At 42.8% G+C, this 21,932-nt stretch overlaps 1 protein-coding gene across 1 annotated transcript in view; it reads left to right on the forward strand.

The window, feature by feature from the left end:
• CFAP61 (cilia and flagella associated protein 61) overlaps positions 1–21,932 on the forward strand; it is a 180,899-nt gene that overhangs the window by 63,918 nt on the left and 95,049 nt on the right. Inside the window, exon 18 of the mRNA XM_065401500.1 lies at positions 18,178–18,305. Coding sequence (XP_065257572.1) covers positions 18,178–18,305 — 128 coding nt within the window. The remainder of the gene's footprint in view (positions 1–18,177; positions 18,306–21,932) is intronic.

Consider the following 21,932-nt stretch of genomic DNA (forward strand, 5'->3'; position numbering starts at 1 on the left):
CTGACATAGATCCTAGGCAAGATAATGGAGTGGCTAATATGGGACTTGATTAAAGGAGGATAATGTAACTGATGCACATCAGTGTGGGTTTATGCAAAATAAATCCTGCCGAACTAATTTGGTATCTTTTTTTGACGAGATTGCTTGGAGGGGCCCCAGATTAATTCTGTGAGGTCCATCTCATTGGAGATGGACATGGAATTTATTAAAGTTGCCCAGGTGAATGACAAAGATTGCCTAGGTTGGAGAGACCAGATTTCTCTGGTCAGAGAAAGTATCGTCAGGGAGTCTGACTTGCTTCAGGAACAAAGTGTGGAACTCCTGGCATTGGGAAAATACAGTATAAAACTCTTGTGCCTTTAGCTAACGTGCATTTGGAGTGTGGAGGATTGGTTGTTGGATTGTATTCTGGTGGGAAATGATGTATTAACTACGACTAAAGCTGTTAAAATTGTAACCCATAGTAAAAAGAAATATTATTCTGTAATCCCAAAAGGGAATGGTACAAAGAAACCAACTCTTGCGTAGTAGAGGAAAGTAGCATGCCCTCAGGGCTGATGGGGAGGAGTTAAAGCCCATCTTGCCAGCATTTTGCAGATCAGCAGAGGGCAGACCCTACTCTAGAAAGTGCAAGGGGAAGGGAAATGGGGCAAGGTTTTTTGAATAGGAAGCAGATTTTACAGGAAAGCTCCCATGGGGAAAGATAAAAGCCCTGGGAAATCTTACAAGCAATTAGTTATGCGTGCCTAGCACCATGGAGAGTTAATATTCCTGGACTATGACTGCCTTTTTCCTGGTCACTTAGGAACACAGAGGACCTATGAGAGATTAAAAAGGAATTTTTACTGGCCAGGGATACAGAATAATGTGAGAGACTATTGCAGAACTTGTGACTTATGTCAGAAGAGAAAGAGATCAACAGGACCCTAAAAATTTACCCTACACCCCCTCCCTATGATACAAGAGACATTTTTCTGGGTAGACGTGGACATTGTGGGCCCTATGCCTTGTCCTACCCAAAGGGGGAAGAAATATATCTTCGTTTTAATGGATTTTGCCACTAGATATCCAGAAGCAGTGGCTCTGTCTAACATAGAGGTTGACGCTGTGGCAAAAGCTCTTTTCATTATTTTCAGCAGAGTGGGTTTCCCTAAAGAGATTTTATCAGATCGTAGGTCAAAGTTCATATCCCAGTTATTCTGAGAATTATGGAAATTGTGTGGAGTGAAACAACTAAAGGATGCTCCATATCATCCAGACAACTGGTTTGGTCGAGTCATTCCATGGAACACTGAAATCCATGCTGGGAATGTATGCAAACAGGAGGGCCCAGGACCGGGATGAAATTTTACCCTGTCTATTATATGCTTATAGGGAGGTCCCCCCCAAGAGTCCACAGGGTTCTCCCCATTTGACCTGTTCGTTGACCATCTTCACTCTTGGATCCGTGTTCCAGGAGTGTGACTAGTCAGGAAATGCCTGCACACCCGCAGACAATGTGTTCTGCTCCAGCTAAAGAGATGCAGCTGCTAGTGTCTCTATGACTCTGATGCAGCTGTGCCTTGAGGAGCTGATCCAGCAAATGGTGTACTGAGGCACTGTGGTTGCTCTTCCTTGAATATACGACAAGGCAGAAAACTAATACCCGTGGTGAACTAGATTCACTTGGTGAATGGGTCAAGAGAGCTGGTCTTGTTTGAACTGCTGGCACATGGAAGGCCAGCACTGATGAGTAAATGGAGCACAGTGTAGCTGACATTGAGAGGAAGATGGGCGGTTACTACCCTCACCAAGCACTTAGGAGCCATGGAGAAGCAGCAGATGAAGGGTTGCTATAGTAAACATCCACTGTGCTGAGGAAAGTTACTTATGGGGCTGTCATTAAGGCCACCACCTGAAGCACAGAGATGTATGTCTGTCCAGTGCTGGTCACCAGTACACTGCCCAAAGCAGAGAGGAGCATCGAAGAGTGCCCCAGTTTGATGGTGTTCATGGCAACCTCTCTGAAGCATGCTTTCTCTGTACAGGAGACCAACCTCCTGCTGCCATCTCCAAGTAGGCTGGCATGAAGCATCACAACTCTGAAAGGCTCAGTGCCATACTTTGCCTCCTCAGATAGGCCACATCTCTAGCTGTCCTCTTGGAACAATCTAGCATCATGTGCTCACTGCCTGAGAGAAACCATGCAGCACTCCCCCGGAGCAGCTTGGCGCATAATAGCGTACCATCTGAGCAGCCTACCGCTCTGCAGTGCTCCCTCTGAGTGGCCTGCAGCCAGGCAATCACAGCAGCAATGACACTGCCAGAGCACAGTGTCTCTGATACATGCCTCTACTAGAGGAATGTGACGGCGATGCTCTCTGGATGTTGTGGACAATTACCCGCTCCTAAGGATACAGTCTAGCCTCTGCGTGTGTTACGCAATTTGCATTTCTGCTAGGAGAGAGAAAAGCACTGACAATTAGAAATAACTGCCCTTTGGGCTACAGTCAGCATTGTGTGTTTATAAATGCTTAGCAGCCGTACCTGCATTTCTACACAAGATGGAAGATGTTTCTCTCCTCCTCAGATGACTGATTAATCAAAGGCAACATCTTGGATTGGATCCCAGGATCAGTCAGTGCCACCAGTAAGCAGTATCAGCATTGGCTTATTTGTCCCTGCAAGGAAATGGGATGTCCATGCCAACTGTTATTTTTTTAGGGAGTAACTGAAATTAATCTCTTTTTGGTGCAAGCTGTGCAGAGCTCAGAGTGTTCTTATAGGAGTCCATGCCATACAGAAGGGCAGTGCATATCCACTCCCCCTCTCCCACTATGTACACTTTCAGCATATTAAAGTCAGCTTCTTGAAAAGGATTGTGGAGGGGAGAGTTAGGAAGCCTTTCAGCAGTGCTGCAGAGATGCTACAAACAGTAGAGCCCGTAGTAATTTCCTGCAAGCCCCAGCTTTACTGTTGCATATTTGAGACCAGATCCCCAACTGGAGTAAATCACTATAATTCTACCGAAGTCAGGTTATAAGAGAGCTATGTTAATTTACATAAGCTAAGGATCTGGCCCTTGTAATACATAAAAGCACAACCAGGCATGGCTATTCTTTGAGCCTTCCTTTCAGTTCCTGATCCACCTAACTTTTTGGGTTTCAAAACCTGGATTCACCAAACCCAGCATCCCAGATTTTTCCCCACCTATACTTGGATTCTGAAAGAGCCCTGCTAAACAAGACCCCTCCACCAATCCCATCTTTGAGGGTATCTCATACAAGTTAAAATTCTTCATTGTTACCATTTTTATAAGGTCCTTGAATCTTAGCAGAAAAATATCCTTTAAAAAATACTTGTATGGTATAAATTGGGATAGCAATAAACCATGGATAAAGATGGAGCAGAAAGAGTTCACTATCTCTGTACGGTCAATGGCTTTCTTACAAAAACAGATGAGACCTGTTGAAAAAAGGGCTCCCAGTCAGAAGTTTCCCTTACCTTAAAATCTGGGGGAAACCCAGAGTGAAAGCCAGCCTTGCCATGCTTCTCTAAGATGATTAGCTCAAACCCAAGTTTCCTTTCAGGAGACACTAGAAACCTTTTTTAAAAAATGGGCCTGCGAAGAGTAGGACCATTAATTTATGGGGGGGAAATGTTGGGCCCAGTCACATTACAAAGAACTTTTAATGTAGAGAAGATAGCAGTATTGAATTGTGCACAATGGGCACATTGTATTTGAAACCCCCAAGAAAGGCCAGGCTTCAAGACACCACACATAGAAAAGGTGATAATCAACTGTAGAGTCTCAAAAGGCGTCATTTAAAAGTGACATAGTGACTTTATCAAACTAGATATGGAAGGCAAATGTAATTTCATGAGTAGCTGGGAAAAGATAAGGAAATTCCCCTTCAGCACTGGGCCCTTATTTGGCATAAGGCAGCTTTGTCTTCCATATGTGTAAGGGAAAAATAAAATCATAAGTTATATCTGCAGATTTTCTTTAAATGGGGGTACTGCTAATAGAGTATCAGCTGGCTGTTGGAGAGTGTGGAATGAAAGGTACCTTTTCCATATTTGGTGGGAATGTCTCCAAAGCACAGAGATTTTAAATCTTGTAATGGATGTAACAAAAGTGAAATTACCAATGGATCCATTCGCCATGCTTTTGGGACTCCTAGATTAAAAGATCTACCCACTGCAAAATAGTAAATGGCTATTTCTCCATCGGATCAAGGTGTGCTCTGTCAGAATTTGGAAGCTGATGGAGCCCTTTATTAATGGATCAGATCCACAGCTAGTGTAAATCAGTTTTTAAACGGTCAGATTTTGTTTCAGACTATTAGGCCTTTTGCACATCTGTCCAATTGAGACCATTGCATTGCTATTGGAGAATATTTCATTGCCTCACTTAGGTGGTAAGGACCAACTTGTCACTGTTCGTGCTGTGTTTGTGTTCTCCCTTTTATGATGGTCAAAACCAGAACTTTTTTACAGAGGCATACCCTACATTCTGACTCCACTGGCAATTGTGTTGATGATAGATGCTTCAAGAGTAGACTGGGAAACATACCTGTATCAGCTCATAATCTGTGGCCTCTGGACACAGACTAAGCATCACATAAATGTCTTGGAATTGAGAGTACTCAACCTGACCTGCCAGGAATTCTTTCCTTGACTGAAAGGCACCTTTAGATTTGAATGGACAGTATCAACACCATTTATTATATCTGCTGATAGGGTGGGGCATATTAGAGACCTCTGTCCTGGGAGTGAAACTTTGGAACTAGGAGGTCCATCATTGCCTTTCACCTCCAGCATGTTCTAGGAAAAGAAAATCCTAGCAGATGACCTCAGCAAGAAGTAAAGTGCCTGGCACTGGTGGTCTGTCAAAGAGGCAATAGCCAGCAACTTGTTCTTGAGGTGGGGATCTCCTCAGCCTACCCTTTTTGCTGCAGAACATGGTACCAACTGCAACCAGTCCTGCCCCAGAGGTGGGAAGAGCTCAGGGTCTCAGTCAGACACATTCCTCTTGGACTGGAAACATATCTGCCTATTCAAGTTCCCTCTGATTCTTCTCATCCTTAGGGTCCTGCGGAAGATCAGACAAGACAAAGACAAGATGGTCCTCACAGCATCAACTTGGGCCCATCAGTTTTGCAACCCAACATACTGGAATTAGCAGTGCATCCTCCAGTCCCTCTGCCTGATCTAATGAACTTCTGTCACAGTAGTATAGCCAGATTCTGAGGTCTTTGAATTGGGCATTCTGGATACTGTCTGGCTGAGCAACTTGGACTGTGATTGCTCTGTAGAAGTTCAGAAAATTCTGCTGGGAAACAGGAAACTTTCAACAAGAAATCTCTATGAGATGGAAGTGGGTTTTCTATCTGGGCAAGGCAAAAAGGACCTGCTCTTCATCAGTCTTTCATTCCACTCCTTCTGAACTACCTGCTTCACCTCAGACAATCTGGTCTCTCCCTAAGACCAATGAGAATTCCCCTGGCTTACAAGTTTGGTCTTTCATTCTCTATTACAGGACTATACTGTATTCTTTGATCCCACAGTGATGAGATGTTTTTTAAGGCCCTACTTCATGTTTTACCTGTGTTCTGAAGCTATCCATGTCCTTGGACAAATGAATTGAACCCCACATTTGAACCCTTGTCAAAATATTTCTTGTACCATATCAACCCGGAGAGTCTGAAAGCTGGCAATAATAGCTGATTAATCTACCATACACGGTGTTCCATAAGGATAAGCTGGTCATTCACCACACCATGTATTCTTCTCAGTGGTGGCTTGTGATTTCCATCAACACCAATCTATAGGTCTACCTATATTTTCCTCAGCCCCATTCATTTCCAGGAGAGCCTAAGCGACAACTTCTAGGTATTAAGAAAGCTCTGAACTACTATCTGAACAGGACTAAGCCATTCCACAGCTAACAGCTAGATAGCTTGAAGCGTATGGGGCACTGGGGGCCAATCAATCCCAATCCAGAAAACCATCCAAAAGAATCAGACTGTGGATAAAGCACTAGACTGGGACTCAGGAGACCTGGGTTCTATTCCAAGGCCTATCACTGGCCTGCTGGGTGACCCTGGGCAAGTTATTGAACTTCCCTGTGCCTCAGTTTCCCCATATGTAAAATGGGGGAAATGATACTGACCCCTTTGTAAAGTACTTTGAGATCTACTGCTGAAAAGCACTATATAAGAGCTAGTTATTATTTTATAATACTCTTTTGCTATGGACTAGTAGTTATTCTGATACCAGCTGGCATCAGAGCACATCCACCGGATCTAAGGCAGCCTCAACTGCCTGTCAAAGAGATTTTGATATATGCAAGCTGTATCATAATGTTCCATCCATACCTTCGCTCACCATTACTAATAGGGCCTAGCCTCCTCTTCGGATGCTCTGTCTGGGAGAACAGTCTTGCCATCTTTATTCAAAGACTCATCAGACCCTCCTCCTCTGGGCTTAGGGACTGTTCCTGCTCTAAGAAAAAAGAACAGTTAATTGCCCTAGTAACTGTGATTCTTCAGGATGATCTACACCCACCCTCCTTCCCTACTCTGTTGAAATCTCCCAACAAATCCATAGTGAATAGCAATTGAAGGGAAAATGGGGCATGAAGACATAGGCAGGGTGTGTACGTGGTCCAGTGGACAGTGTTTTTCAGTAAATTCTGAGGACCCAGACTTCACCTAAAGTGGGGCTCTACTTTCCTCATCTGTAAAATGGGGATAATACTTACATCCTTTGAGGTTTATGGATGAAAAGATCTTGTAGAAGGTGCACAACTGCCAGAGCTGTTCCTTAACCTCTTCCTCTCCAGTGTGGGGTTTGTGTGTCCCATCACAGAGCTTATATGAGAGCTAGGTGGTGGTGTTATTATCCAGGCAGGCAATTGTCTCAAAGAACCCAGTTACAGTGGTAAATACGTGTTCTTTTATAAAGAATACAACAATTTGTTTGTGCTGTTTTCTCCATCTCCAAATGGCTTTATTTTCTGTTCCCTTCATGTTTTAAATGTATGTATAGAACTATGTTTGCTTGGACACAGCTTTGAAAGGAACACTTACATATACTTTCTAATGTTACTTTTAGTAATGTGATTTTTTTTTTAAATCTCCATTGATATGTTTTCTTAAAAGCTTGCCTCTTACAGTAGTGTTTGTGCATAGCTCCTTGGCAAACATTGATTTTTATTTTCCATTTCTTGTGTTTCAAATGGAGCTTGAAATTAAAATAGCTCTGTTTGTTCATTTCCTTGTTCATGCACCACCATTGTTGACCTCAGCACAATTCTAGGAATAGGCTTGTTAGTCACTTTGTACTCCCATTTTGGTTTTACAGTAGCAGAGTCCATATAGCAGAGTAGAGAGTTTTCAGTTCTGTATAATCAGTGGATTTTCCCCCCAGATTTCTCAGTAATAAATAGCAAATTAAAAGAAAAGCATGTAGAGTCTAGTGGACATGCATAGAGCCATAGATCATTGGGCTGGGAAAATCCTCATAGGTCATCTACTGCAGCCTCTTTTAATAATTCAGATTTTACTTCACACTCAGGACTCAGTCCAGCAAGATACTGAGCACTCTAGCCCTGATCCAACAAAGCATTCAAACACATTAACTATAAGTACCCGAGCAATACCACTGGATTCAGTGGGACTACTCAGGTGCTTAAAATTAAGCAAGTGCTAAAATGCTTTTTGCTGGATCAGGCCAGAGTGCTTAGCACCTTACGGATCAAGCCTTAAATCCTTAAGTTTTGTTGTATCTAGTCTTCTCTTGGACAATTCTAGTGACTGTGCCATAAAACTGTCCCTTGGTACATTATTTCATTGTTTACTAGGATGTGTTTCTTAGTATCTGATTCAAAAAGCCCCACAATTTCCTTTTACAACAAAGCAACAAAATCATCTATCCCAATGTTTACTCCCCACCTTTTCATTTTTGTGCTGGTTCATATGCTTCGTCTAAATTGTCTACAATTTTAACATGTTTTTCATTGTTTAATCTGTTTAAATTAAGATATAATGTGGTCCCAAATAAATATTCTTTCAGGAAAAATGTTTTTAGGCGTATTCTAAAAATACCCTGGGTCAAATTTTAAAAGCCGGGCCAATAGATGGTGCACCTGTTAAAACACTTCCCCCTGAGTCTGCTTCCCAAGCCCCTCATGTTCACAAGCATACCTATCTACTCTATTTGGCCAAGCATGGGATTTGGCACACACAAAATGGGGTGATGTTTGCTGGTGCACTTATCACACCCTGCTTTGAAAATATGGCCCCAAAAGCAAATCAGATTATATCAGAAAAGCAGAAGGCAAACCATTTTCATTGATGGTATCTACGTGAGAGGGAAAAATGTTTAATACTGTAAAAGTTGCCTGCTCAGGCATATGTTGTGGTGTGAGTCCATGAGCCTGAGACATGATTTACAGACAGGATTTGCATTTTCACTTGAGTACAGTGCAAGTTGAGCAAGCATTTTTAATGGAGGTGAAGTATGCAGTCTTCTAAGTGGATGGAATTGGCTGTCCACATGCAAAAACAACCCCCACACAGTTCAATCAAGAAAAGTCACCTTTGTCAGCAGTTGCAACTGAAGCAGCAGATAGGCACTCTGCCCTCCCAGGTGGAAGCAACGTGACAGATGGTACAATAGTAGATGCTTTCAGGGACAAGAGTAGTAGAAAAAATACAAAAACCCCATCCTAATAAAAGAAAATGTTACTTCTGAGCTGCATATTCCTTTTCTAATAGTGGTAATAATTGTTCTGTGCCTTACTGTAGTTAATGGTTGCTGTTTTATTTAACAAATGGATACAAAAATAAACAAGTTGGAGCTCACTCTTGACCTATCTAAGGTGATGTCTGGTTGTTCCTCTGGGGAACTTCACCGTCTCGTGATATAATCTTTCGAGGGGTCTCTGCTTCTTCTGACTGATCCTCCTTAGTTTGCTCTTGGTCATAGCAGTTCCTGGACCCTCACCTACAATTACGTCTAGCAGCCCTTCAATTTTAGGGCTGGCAGTCTGCTTTGGGCTTCTGGCTGTTTTCTTAGAAGCAGTCTGATGAAGGGCTGTCATCCCTTTGTTGTCCCAGGCCTTTCTGCCTTGTCCTCCTCTCTACTCTCCCCTTTATAGCAGGTCTTGTTTTCTCTGTTGGTTGCAGCTGTGGGTGCCTGCCTCCAAGATTGGCAGCTCTGGCTGCTGCATGGGGGTGTGATCAAGCTGTTTGCTTGTAAACAGGAAAGGCTCTCCTCCCCCCTCTATCTATGCTCAGTATGGGGTTTGTGGACCCCATTACATATCCTCCCCTGCAAAGCCAAGGCCTGTCCTGGACTGATGTAGGCTACTTCCCTGGACAGAAAATTGGCATTACGATACAAGCTTCCTGCCCGGTGCTGTATCTCAAAGGTGTATAGTTGTAGTGACAGGTACCATCTCATGATCCTCAGCTTTGTCTCTTTCATCACATTTAGCCAGCATAAGGGAGCATGATCAGTAACTAGTGCCAACTCGTTTCCTAGGATGTTGTACCACAGGCTCCCTATTGCCCAGTTGGCAGCCAAACACTCTTTTTCTATCACTGAGTTTACTTTTTCACAGGGGAAGTGTTTCCAGCTGATATATACTATTGGGTGGTATTCTCCATTTACGTCTTGAGAACAGACTGCCCCAGTCCTACCTCCAATGCACCTGTTTGTAGTACAAGTTCTTTTTCGAAGTTCAGGCTATAAGGCACTGGGTGTCTGCAGAGCATGGTTTTGAGTTTTTGAAAGGCACTTTTGCGGGTTGGTGACCATAGCATCTGTCTTGGGGCAGCATTGTCAATTAGCAGGACTGCTATGGTGGTGGATTGGGGTATGAACCGGTGGCGGTAGTAACCAGGTGAGCCTAGGAAGGCAAGCATTTGCCTTTTGGTCATGGGGGTCTTGCATGCCTGTAAGGCATGATCTTTATCCACCAAGGGGCGGACTTGTCCTCCGCTGACTCTGTGTTCCAGGTAACCGACTTCTTCCTTTCCTATTGTACATTTAACAGGATTTGCAGCTAACCCAGCTTCTCTCAGTGATCGGAGAATGGTGGCTACTTTGTCCAGATGGGAGTCCCAGTCCTTGCTATAGATAACTACATCGTCCAAGTATGCCACCACTTATTGACTCTGCAGTTGGAGTAATTGGTCCATCAGTGTTAAAAAGTGGTCGCCACCCCATGTAACCCAGAGGGCGTGGTCTTAAAATGAAATGGGTCAAGCGGCATAGAAAAAGCCGCCTTCTCCTGGGAATCCGGTGCTAAGGGGATCTGCCAATACCCCTTTGTCAAATCCAAAGCGGGCTTCTTGCAGTTGGTATAAGAGTCCATCCACTCATGGCATGGGGTAGGCATCAAATTTAGAAACGGTGTTCACTTTTCTGAAATCTGTACAAAAACGTAACGAGCCATCTGGCTCTGGGACCAGCAAAAATCGGTCTCCTCCAGTCATTCTGGGATTCTTCTATCACCCCAAGTTCAAACATGATTCTGATCTCTTTCTCAGTGGCCCCCCTTAATTTGTTGGGAATTGGTCAGAGCCCTTCCTGTATTACTGTTCTTGATTTTGTATTAATGCAGTGTGCCGAGAACATCTCCCTGAGGAGAGCTGAGACTACCTGTGGGAAAGCAGTCACCATTGGAGCACCTGTTCCTTTTGCTTATGGTTTAGGTTCTTTGGGAGGGGTACTGAGCTTTCTTTAGGCAGTCATTAACTTGGTCCAGTTCCTCAGGATATGGTGTGATGAAAAGATTTTTCCTGGTTTTCTAGGGCCCCACTTTATCACCTCACAAGGGCCTTGCCACTTGGCCATTAACTTCTGAGCTTGGAAGAAGTAACAGGACTCTGTCGCCCAGTTGAAACACGCACATCCATGTCCCTTTATTCTACTGTTGTTGTTCCTGTGCTTCCTTGAGAATTTTCTCTAGCATGTTCTCCCATAGCGGCCAACCAGTCATGTAACTTTACAACATGTTTTTAGCTCTCAGTGTTGAGGCTTGGGGCATTTTTCTAATGTTGAAGAGGAAGGCTGGGAATTGTTAATCCTATGTTGAGGATCCCGGGAAATGAATTTGTGGAGCATCCTCTTGAGTGTCTGATCAAATCTACAAGGCTGTCTGTCTGCAGGTAGAACACAGATGTGTGTAATGCTTTAATAATTCCCATACTTCTTTCACCAGACGGGATATGAAATTTGTCTTTGGGAACTCCTACCCCTACAGAGACCTTCAGCAGCTCATTAGCAATAGTCTTGTCATTTGTAGTCCAGAGTGGCATGGCTTGCGGCTATCTGGTGGCATGATCTATAGTAAAAAGTATAAGCTGATGTCCAGAGACGCTCTTCTCTAGGGGGCCTATCAGGTCAATTCCTGTTCTTTCAAAGGGAGTCCCCACCAAGGGGAAGGGTACTAGTGGTGCCTGCAGGATTTCCTTAGGGGCCATTAAGATTGGCATTCAGGACATGATGCACAGAAATTCTTGACTTCCTTAAAGACCCCTGGCCAAAAGTACCAGACCAGGATTCTAGACTGCGTTTTGTCCTTCCCAAGATGTCCCACACATTGGGTTGCATATGCCAGATGCAGAAATTCTCAGTGATATACCCAAGGTTGTAGCAGTTGTTCTTATCTCTTGTGTCTGCTTGTCTTGGTCTACGAGATATAACAAGAAGTCTGCCTTAAGGGCAAAATGGAAGTACTGCCATGCCTTTAGGGATCCACCTCTTCATCATCTATCGTGACTACTTGTTCAAAGGCTTGGCTCAAAGTCTTGTCATTTCCTTTGCTCCACACAGAAATCCAAGAGTCCGGTTAGCTTCTCCAGGTTCGGTTGTGGAGGGGGTGTTGTGTTTGGGCCCACGGGTGGCCCTTCTCTGGGGTCTTCTGTCCCACCAGCATCAGCTCCAGTGTCTGTAGTCTCTATTATGCTATGGAAGGGATTGTTTCTCTTACCTCTCTCCACTCTTTCCTTGCTATCCATTTTTCTTTCCAGGATTTTTTTCCCTTAGGCCAGGAGGTAAGAAGGTCAGGGTCCTTAAAAGGGAACAAGATCCCTAACATCTCTTCTGAGGTGTCTTTCTCAGGCTCCTGTGTTAAGGGAAGCCTCTGCAAGAGCTCTGGGAAATACGGCCAGTCTTGACCTATTATCACAGGGTGGAGAGGTCTGGAGACATGCATACTCTCATCAACAGTCAGTCTTATTGTCATGCTGGGATACCGTAAAATATCTCCGTGGATACATGTAATGGGGATTTCCCATTTCTCGAGTCTCCCTACTGCTTCAGCTATCCATTCCTGGATAAATGTCTAATCACAGCCCGAGTCCACAAGGACCAGTGTCTTTTGACCCTCTATTTTCACTGGGATTGTGAGTTTCCCTGGGCTTTTCTTCCAGGCCCTATCCTCTCCGGTCAAGACCTGTCCAAAGTTACACTCCATGTGGGGACAGTCATGAAATCTGTGTCCTGTTGTCTACAGGAGTAACAGGCTGTTGTGTCTTCCTTATTTTCTAATGGCTGGGTTACCCTCTTTCTGAGTTTCACTGGGCCCTTGTTTCTGCAGATGCATGGGGTGAGTCGTTGGTGGAACACTTAAAGGTGTGGGCCTACTGTTGCAGGGAAGTCTTACCCACGGACCTTGAGGTGTTTGACTACCCCCATCCTGTCCATCAACTAGTCAGCTATCTATGTTTTCTTGATGTTTACCCAAGAGGAGCCACCAGTCTTGAATTCTCAGCCCATTTCCTTCTCCAATGTGTCTGGAGCAGTTATTTCCTCTGATGAGGGTCCCCAAATGGCTTGAGCAGCCATATCGTTCTCCATGAAGTAGATGGCCTCCACTAGGGTTACCAGTCGGGATTTACAAACCTAGTCTTGGCCAGCAGGTGGAAGAATCTGTATGAACTGTTCCATAACTATGAGTTCCCCTATCTGGGGTCCTGTCCAAGACTCTGGCTTTAGCCAGCACCAGCAGAAGTCCTCAAGTCTTTGGGCGATCGTCCATGGTCATGCCTTGGAGGTGGGGGTAGTGCTTGTGGCAAAAACAGTGGTGCTAGGTCTCTTCATCTATGTCTGACCTGTCCAATATGGCTGCCTTGACTTGCTCATAGTCCTGGGTCACCATGTCATCAAGCCCCCGGAATGCTGCCTGGGCTTTCCTGCTGAGGAGTGGGACGAGCTGGATTGCCCACTGGGATGGAGGCCAGTGGGAACCCATGGCTACCCTCTCAAAGGTTACCAGGAACGATTCTGGGTCATCATCTGTCGTCATCTTGGGGAGCAGCAGGGTCGGAGTGGTTCCCTGAGTTGTGGGGGATGTAGTCTCTGTAGGACTGGAACTCTGAGGGGTAGGAGCCGGCACCAGTTCTGCCACCGTTTGCAACAACTGTTGCTGATGGGCTGCCATCTGTTCAAACAGCTGTTGTTGTCTCTCTTGTTGTTGTGCTTGTGAGTCAGCCAGCCATTGCAGTCGGTGATTCACCTCCATAGTTCTCTTGTGTATATATGGGGGGGAGAGGGGAAAGGAGGGAAGTTTTGTTCTGTTTAATTTTGGTTTTTTTGGTTTCCCATTTCTGCATGGATGGTTAACTGCAACCCCACTTTTGGTACCACGTTGTAACTGCTCCCTGGTATCTTTCAAGAGGTCTCTGCTTCTCCTGACTGAGTTTGTCCTGTCAGGGCAGTTTGTGGACCCTGACCTCCAATTACATCTAGCAGCCCTTCAATTTTAGGGCTGGCAGTGTGCTTCAGGCTCCTGTCTGTTTTATTGGAAGCAGCCTGATACAGGGCTGTCACCCTTTGCTGTCCCAGGTCTTTGTCTCCTCCTCCTTCACTGGACTCTCCCCTTTATAGCAGGCTTTGTTTTCTCTATTGGCTGCAGCTGTGGGTGCCTGCCTCCATGATTGGCAGCTCTGACAGCCGCGCGGGGGTGTGATCAAGCTGCTTGCTTGTAAACAGGAGAGGCTCTCCTCCTCCCTCTATCTATGCTCAGTATGGGATTTCTAGACCCTAGTACACGAAAATATGTAGTCATTTGTCCTGACATTTTGTTAAAACAGGGTGGTATTCTGGGACCAATTCACCTAATTCCGAACTCCCTGGGGCCGTTAGCTTAGCGTTAGAAAGGTGTTTCTGAAGCACGACAGATGTTGGTGTTGGGTCTATTGTGTGGTGAACAAAAACGGTAATATTGTGCTCATATGCTGCCTTTGTATCATTGATACAGGAGCCATTTCACAAATTAGGTACAACTCTTCCCCAGCAAATTGCATTACTGCTTTATATTTCGTTGTTGGGCTACATTTTTTGAAAATAACAGCACTGTTGTGGAAGAGAACATTTGAATTTAGGCCTTGCTGTAAGGCATGTTGGGTTTTGATCTCATTAGCTGCTGACATTCCTATCTCGTTGTGTTGGTTGATTGGATACATTTGCAGAAGTTTCTCATGTCTTCATGTGCTTTTTACCACCTTATTAGTTTTGTTTAAAAGCCACATTTCAGTAAATACGTTTCTAATCATTTCCCTCAGAAGGCAGTGCTTTTTAGAAAACTGCTGCTCAGTCAGTGATCAGTGACTCACATTGGAGAAAGCCTTCCACTGTCCATGCTTGCAAAGCACAGATAACTCACTGCACACACAAGCATGCCTAGCTTATTCCCAGAGTTCTGCGGACCATAGAATTATTCTAAAATGGTACAGTCCTGCATAGACCATTCTCAGGCCTGACCTTTTTAATTTCAATGTAACAGAAAGTACAATGGTGTGTAACATCCAGGCCCTCCCAAACTGGGGTGAAATATTGGCCTTGTTGAAGTAAATGACAAAACTACTGACTTCATTGGAGCCAGGATTTCACCTCTGCTCTCTAACATTGTCTGCAAGTCAGAAAGATCTAGATCATCAAAACTATTTAGGTGCCTAAGTCCCATGGGAGTAGGTGCCTAAATGCCTTTGAAGATATGGGACAAAGTGCTTTAAATGTGAGAATAGAAGCGTGTGTATTAGAACATCCAAACAGTATTTTGGGTGAAAAATGTAGATGATGAAAATTGAAAAGCAGTTTTAATCACCATTTATATGTTTATTGCTTTAAACTTTTTGTTGCAATAATACCTAGCTCTTATATAACGCTTTTCATCAGTAGCTCTCAAGTACTTCACAAAGGGGGTCAGAATCATTATCCCCATTTTACAGCAGGGGAAACTGAGGCACAGTGTGGCGCTGTGGCCTGTCCAAGGTCATCCGTAGACCAGTGGTAGAGTTGGAAATAGAACGCAGGTGTCCTGAATCCCAGTCCAGTGCTCTATCCACTAGGCCACACTGCTATGTAATGCAGCTGTTGGTTCAAATAACTAAAGGAACACCACCAACTTAAAATTCATAGTTCTGCCTGAAACTCCCCCCCACCCCCACTATTAGTAAAAATAACACCTAAAGTAACAGCTGAATGAGATTAGAAGAATGTTTTTCTCTATTTTTTCAATTTGTTTACTTTGTGCATCTGACAACATGTTCTGAATAGATCGTTCAGCTGATTCTCGCCTCTATTATTAATTAGGCCTCAATCTCTACAAATACCTTAATATGCGCTTAACTTTAAATATGTGAGCATTCCCATCAGAATAAATGGGGCTACTTATCATGGGGCAGATCGTCAGATTGTCATAGCTCATAATTGTTATAGGTCCATTGACTTCAGTGGAGTTGTGACAGTTACCACCGCTGAGGATCTGCCCCTATCTGGTAGTAGAACCTTAGTGAGTTTCCCTTGTTTGTCTGGGTCTTTCACAGAGCAAAAAATGAGAGGAAACTGTTTTTAAAAATGTGATTGTACAACCACAAAAATTGTCAGAGTGACTCATAGATGTAATACCTGCAGCTACCTTTAATTCATTTTTTTGAAACTGACCAGATTTCAAGTTCACAGAGTCGCTTAAAGTATATTTAAAGAGTCAAGGGGTTCCTGATCAGGAATCCTAGCAGTTGCAATTTAAAGTCCAAGGCCCTGACTGCAGTCGCCCATGTGTAGAACCACTGAAGTCCGGTGGGAGTTCCATGTGGAGCACTTGCTGGGTTGGACCCCGAAATATTACATTTATCATATTGCATAAAGGTATAAATATGCACATTTTATTTTTTTTAAACAAAACTCTGCTCTAAAGACATTCCATTAATAATTTGAACTTTGTTTTCTGATTTCTCGAATTTCCTTTCAAAAGATTGTCACTTTTTGTCACATTATAAATGCATTCAAACTTCTGAAATGTTGAAACATTATATATTTTCATTTTCATAAAATCATTTTCCTTAAACATGGAGTTTATTATAACAAATCTTGCTAAAACAAATGTCTAAGTAGGTGAAATATTACTATTTTTGAGTTAAATTGTTTAAAATGGTAAGCAGAAATTTGTGAAATACTCAGTAAATCAAAAGTTCTGACAGTGTGGCAGTCTTCTTCATAGTCAAGTCCTTATAAATCAGACCATTTCTCTAAACATGGATAGCAGCTAAACAGTTTGAATCGTATGAAGATGTGCTAGATTTGATACGTTTGACATCTGTGGTGATTACTATTCTGATTAGGATTCAAGAAAACTTCCTAGAATATCTTCTGGAATATTCTTAGGGATATCCCATAATTGAGATTAAACTAACTGGCCACTGGATGTCATCATTGTACCATAAAAAAATACAGTTGGAGGAACATTTATCTGGCAGTAAAAAAAAAAAAAGTGGAAGGGCAAAAACATGAATTTAACATACATTTATCTCTGGATTTCAAAGATTATAAAATACCCTTGTCTGGTACAAAAGATTTCTCCATGTTTGTAGTTCCTGGCATGGCCAGCCTCTTTAAAGTCACCTTCTTTGTTGAGGCTTGATTTTTAACACATCAAGCTATTGTGTCAACTAATTTATATAAAAAGAAAAATTCTCTAATCTAAATCCATAGAAATCTTTGTAAGAATAATTTATTTGGAAGAATAAATGTTGTTTTTCCCCGCTTGTCTCCTAGAGGTAATAGAGGGAAACCTGTTAGAAGTTTTAGATTGCATCCTGAATAAGTGTGTCTGCAGAAATGTAGAGCAAGAGAAGAGTGTCTGATGAATAATAAAAGTAGTTCTGATTCCTATTTCTCCCTTCAATGCACATGTGAATTTACAATTATGCATTCTGTGACATGTGAAGTTTGTGCAACCCAAAGCAATAACTAAAATGCAAAGTGTGTAATGCATCAAAATGGAAACAGCCTCTCTGCTTTCCATGAGAAAACTGAAAACTCTATATAGCACATTGCAGAGATTTTCTGTCAAATGCATTATTATCTCTTGACCCCTCACTCACATATTTTCTGGCGCCCTCTGTTGGTTAGAGAAACCAAAGGACACCAGTAAAGATGACTATACCAAGTTTTACTGTCTCAACCAGTGTATACTTTAGGAAGAAGGGAACATGAGAAACTATGAATTAATTATTTAAAATCTACTGACCAGATCTTCAGTTGGTGTAAATTGGCATAGCTCCATTGAAATCAATGAAGATGAGCTGATTTCTGCCAGCTGAGGATCTGGCCCTCAGTCTAAATTTTCTTTATTTGGAAAAATGATTTTAGAAGCCATTTCTCAGTGTGCTGCTTGAACACAGAGAAATGGCTCCAAAAAATCCAAAACATGAAAACTATATTAAATTTATGTTTCAGGTAAAGATATTCCCATGAATTAAAAAAAGGTAAAATCTAAAACAACTGCTCCAGAAAGCATAAAAATAATCAAAAGATTATATGAACATATGCTCCTAGGTGCTAGGTGAATGTTAATAAATTATACAAAACTCTCAAAGTTCAGTCTCTAACCTCCAGCAAATACTCCATAACCTCTTCTCCAAGAGAAGCTGGAACATTAAGTTCTAGAACTTTTCTGTAGCATGTTAAACATGTGCATACTTACTCAGCAGTGTTTAGCCACTAGGTTGATTTGTGGTATGCCTGGGGCAATTCATAATGTTGGTCATGTTGATAAGCCATAACAATAGTTTTAGAAAAATGGAAGATAATGCATTACTAACGTTCTAATGATTCTTAGCTGGTTTCTCCTGGGTTTGTACGTATGTATATATGTCTTGTTTTTGGTTTCTTTTACAGTTAAGCTATGCTTTGAACCACATAAATCGAAAGCTGATGCTAGAGCCCAAAGTGTCTGTCAATGCTAGAATTGTGGTGGCTGGTGCATCAAATGTTGGAATCTCCTTTCTAGAAACACTGATTTTTTGGTAAGTTTTTAAATTTTGCTGGCTTTCCTACAGTGAGGGGACTAAGCTCCTTTTTTAATTTTAGAGGTCTTGATTCGGCACTGAGACTTCAACTCAGCTTCTATTTCTTTTGGTGCAGTTTTGCCTCCACAAATAATTGCACCTGCCTTTTGATGTTTGCATTTGAATTATGGATGCAAAATTAGAAGTCAGATCTACGACTGTCTGATATGTGGAGGTAAAGAGGTAGATTTCTCCCTATTAATTGATTCAGCAATTCAGAAGTACTAATGTAATTGTTTGCAGGTGCAAAATTGTGCCCACAAAAACGAAGGCCATCTCTGAAAATCAGGTCCTCACTAGCAATAGAGAGAACTAAAAATACAAATTTTAGAGTGAAAGGACATCCGGTATATCAGCCACTGAAGGTCTCACAGGAGGACTGAACAATGAGAGTACATTGTATTCTACCTGCAGAATCTTGGCAGTAATGTTGTAGGGTGTGTGTCTTGTACATTCCAAATGCATTTGAAGTTAGCAGCTTGATTAGGTAAATTAAAAGCCTAGAGCCTATTCTAGAACATGTTTTGACTCTGTCAGCATTGGCCAGCCAATCATATTAGAATACTGTTTAGCTTAAACCGAGTCTAAGTCCTCTTTGAACATATGTTGTTAGACTTGGTTGCAAAGTCAAGATAGATGTGGCTTAAAATTCTAGCCATTTCTATATAAACCAGTGTACTGTTGACCTTTGGAATTAGGTCTGCACAATACCAGGGCTGGTTATAGTGGTGGGGGGGTCATACCGCTGTGCCGCTTGGCCATTTTTTGTTTGTTTGTGTTTGCTTCACTGATTGGCTGGCCCTGTGGTTTTTGAGGGGTTTTTTTTGTGGGGGGGAAGGGGGAGGAATTGTATTTGGGTTGTTGTTTTTTTATCAGCTGCTCCAGAAGAGTGGTGCTAAGAATGTTTTCCACCCTGGCTGGCAAAACATTTAGCGCCATTCCTTCACAATACTATCTGTATAGTACCAGAGAGAGAGATGTACACTTCTTTCATTTCATTTCATTTCATTTCATTTCATTATGGTATTATTTTCAGAGCTAAGTTGGAACATACATAATGGGCTCAAACCAGAGCCCCACTCAGCTTCTGTAGAAGCCCTCAGATCTTTCTTTGCTGAGGATTATCCTGGCATTTGGGAGTCTTCAGGAAGCACAGAGATGCCATATCTAGCTCCTACACCAGGGACGGGCAAACTTTTTGGCCTGAGGGCCGCATCGGGTTTCGCAAATTGTATGGAGGGCCAGTTATGGGAGGGGGTCGTGGCCCGGTCCCCACCTCCTATCTGTCCCCACCTCCCCCCGGGACCCCTGTCCCATCCACACACACCCTTCTCCCTGTCCCCAGACTGCCCCCGGAACCCCTGCCCTTGACTGCCCCCAGCTGCCCCATCCAACCCCCCCTCCTTCCTGACTGCCCCCCCAGGACCCCTGTCCCCATTCAACTCCCTGTTCCACCCCTGACCGCCCCAAACCCTATCCACACCCCCGCCCCCTGACTACCACCCCGAACTCCCCTGCCCTCTATCCAACAGCCTCCTGGGCCAGGAGCTCCGGGGGCGGGCAGAACGGTCCCGCAGGCCAGATGTGGCCCGCGGGCCATAGTTTACCCACCTCTGTCCTACACCATTTTCCTTGCAGCCCCTGGTATGGGGGTAGGGAGAGGGCCTGACTGGAGTGTGCTGCACTCCAGTAATCCCTGCCTCCCAGAAGTCCCACTAGGGGCATAGGCAATCACTGTAGATCAGAAAGCTGCAAACCAAATTGCCATGGTTATTATAAGTTGTCCAAACCAAAGCAAATCAACTGTGCAGGCAGAGTCAGAGAACGAGTATTTTTAATAGCTAATACTTTCTAACCTCGACTTAGACTGTTGAGATTTTAATGTCCATTACCTTGTGACCTGCCAAGGCTAAATACAAATGCTGCTTCCGGTCTGGTTAATTTATAGTTCTCCACACTCATTTCTAATCCTTATGGCTCATGAAATCCTTATGGCTCAGAACTTAAAACCATCACTGCTCCAGGACCAAATATTGCAAGGTTTGGACCAGAAACCAAGGTCATTTTTGGTCCTTGCACTCATCTGTTCTTAGCTGCCATAGATGGGGACAAAGAGACATTTTTTGTGATAGGATATTTTCCTAAACAAAAATTTGGCTGTGTGAAAGTTGCTTGACAGGATTAGTAGCAGTCCTAGTGTAATGATGACGTGGTTGAGCAGAATTCAGGTGAGAAGATCAAAGATTCATAATAAATTATGTTTATTCAATGGATGGAGAAATAAAAAAGTTTATCCCATGAATAAAAACAAAACAAGAATCCCGTTCTCCTACATCACATACAATCTATTAAAGTAAAAGAGGTCTAATTTTATGTCTACCCTCCTTATTGTCATTGTTCTTGGTGCACTCTTCTTAAAGAAATGTTTGTATAATTTTCATATCTTGGCGATATGAATATCTTTTCCATATGAGTGCATTTTCAGGCAGATTAAAAATGCTTAAATGTGTGTTGAAAAGCTTTTTTAAAACCAATATAAAGTTTTAGATGCCAGATTCTGAATAGAATCCTCACAGCAAAGTATTCATTACAGAAACAAAATAATGGAAAAAAATATTGCCATTTTAATGACTCTCTGCCTGCTAAGAGCTGAGTTCAGGGTTTTGTATTTTTACTACCACTGTTGTTGATATCACAATTAGAAATATCTGGATAGCATTAGAGGGGGGGAAATAAAAGCCCTTTATGAATGCTATTGCATTGTTATAAGCAATTGACAGAATAGCTCCCTTTCCCACTCCTTCCTCTGGGCTGCCAATGCCTTTCTTTCTAACATTCAAGCCAGTGTATCCCCTGTTGGTGTAAGACCCTTCTCCTCTGGTGCTTCTGCCTACCGCACCTTAGACTCTCTATCCCAATGTATTTTTTAGCTGTTACCCTTTTTTCTGTTTCTCACCATGTACTGTTACTTACTAAACTGTGTAACTGTGTTATGCATATGACTCTTGCAGTGTTGTTACTAATTTATATTATAGTACCATCTAGAGAGCCTAGCTGCTTCCAGTGCCCCATTATGCTAGGCAGTGCACACAAAAGGAAGAGACGGTCCCTGACAAGCTTACAGTCTAAATAGACAAGACAGACAAAGGGTGGGAGAAAAGAAGTAGTAGTATCCCCATTTTACAAATGAAGAATTGAGGTACAGTGAGATCAAGTGACTTGCCCAAGGTCACACAAGAAGTCTGTAACAAAGCTGGGAGTTGAACCCACATCTTCTGAGTTCCAGTCTAGCACCTTAACCACTAGAGAATCCTTCCCATTTGTACAGCATTTTTCATACAAAAATTAATTGAATCCTTGACAATTTACCTTTACCGCTCCGAGAGAGTTCCACAGACAAGACTTCTCAGCAGTAAGCCTTATTCCAGCTGTGTTCTAATTAAGAGTTCTCACAAGATCTGTTTGTGTGATATTTAGGAGTACAGGTCTTGAAGACAATATAATTGGAACTTTCAGATTCATGAAACTTGAGTACTGCCACATAAGAACCATTAAGAACTCAAAGAATCAAAGGAGCTAGTACTC

The sequence above is a fragment of the Emys orbicularis genome, chromosome 3, assembly GCF_028017835.1.
Source record: "Emys orbicularis isolate rEmyOrb1 chromosome 3, rEmyOrb1.hap1, whole genome shotgun sequence".
NCBI lineage: Eukaryota > Metazoa > Chordata > Testudines > Emydidae > Emys > Emys orbicularis.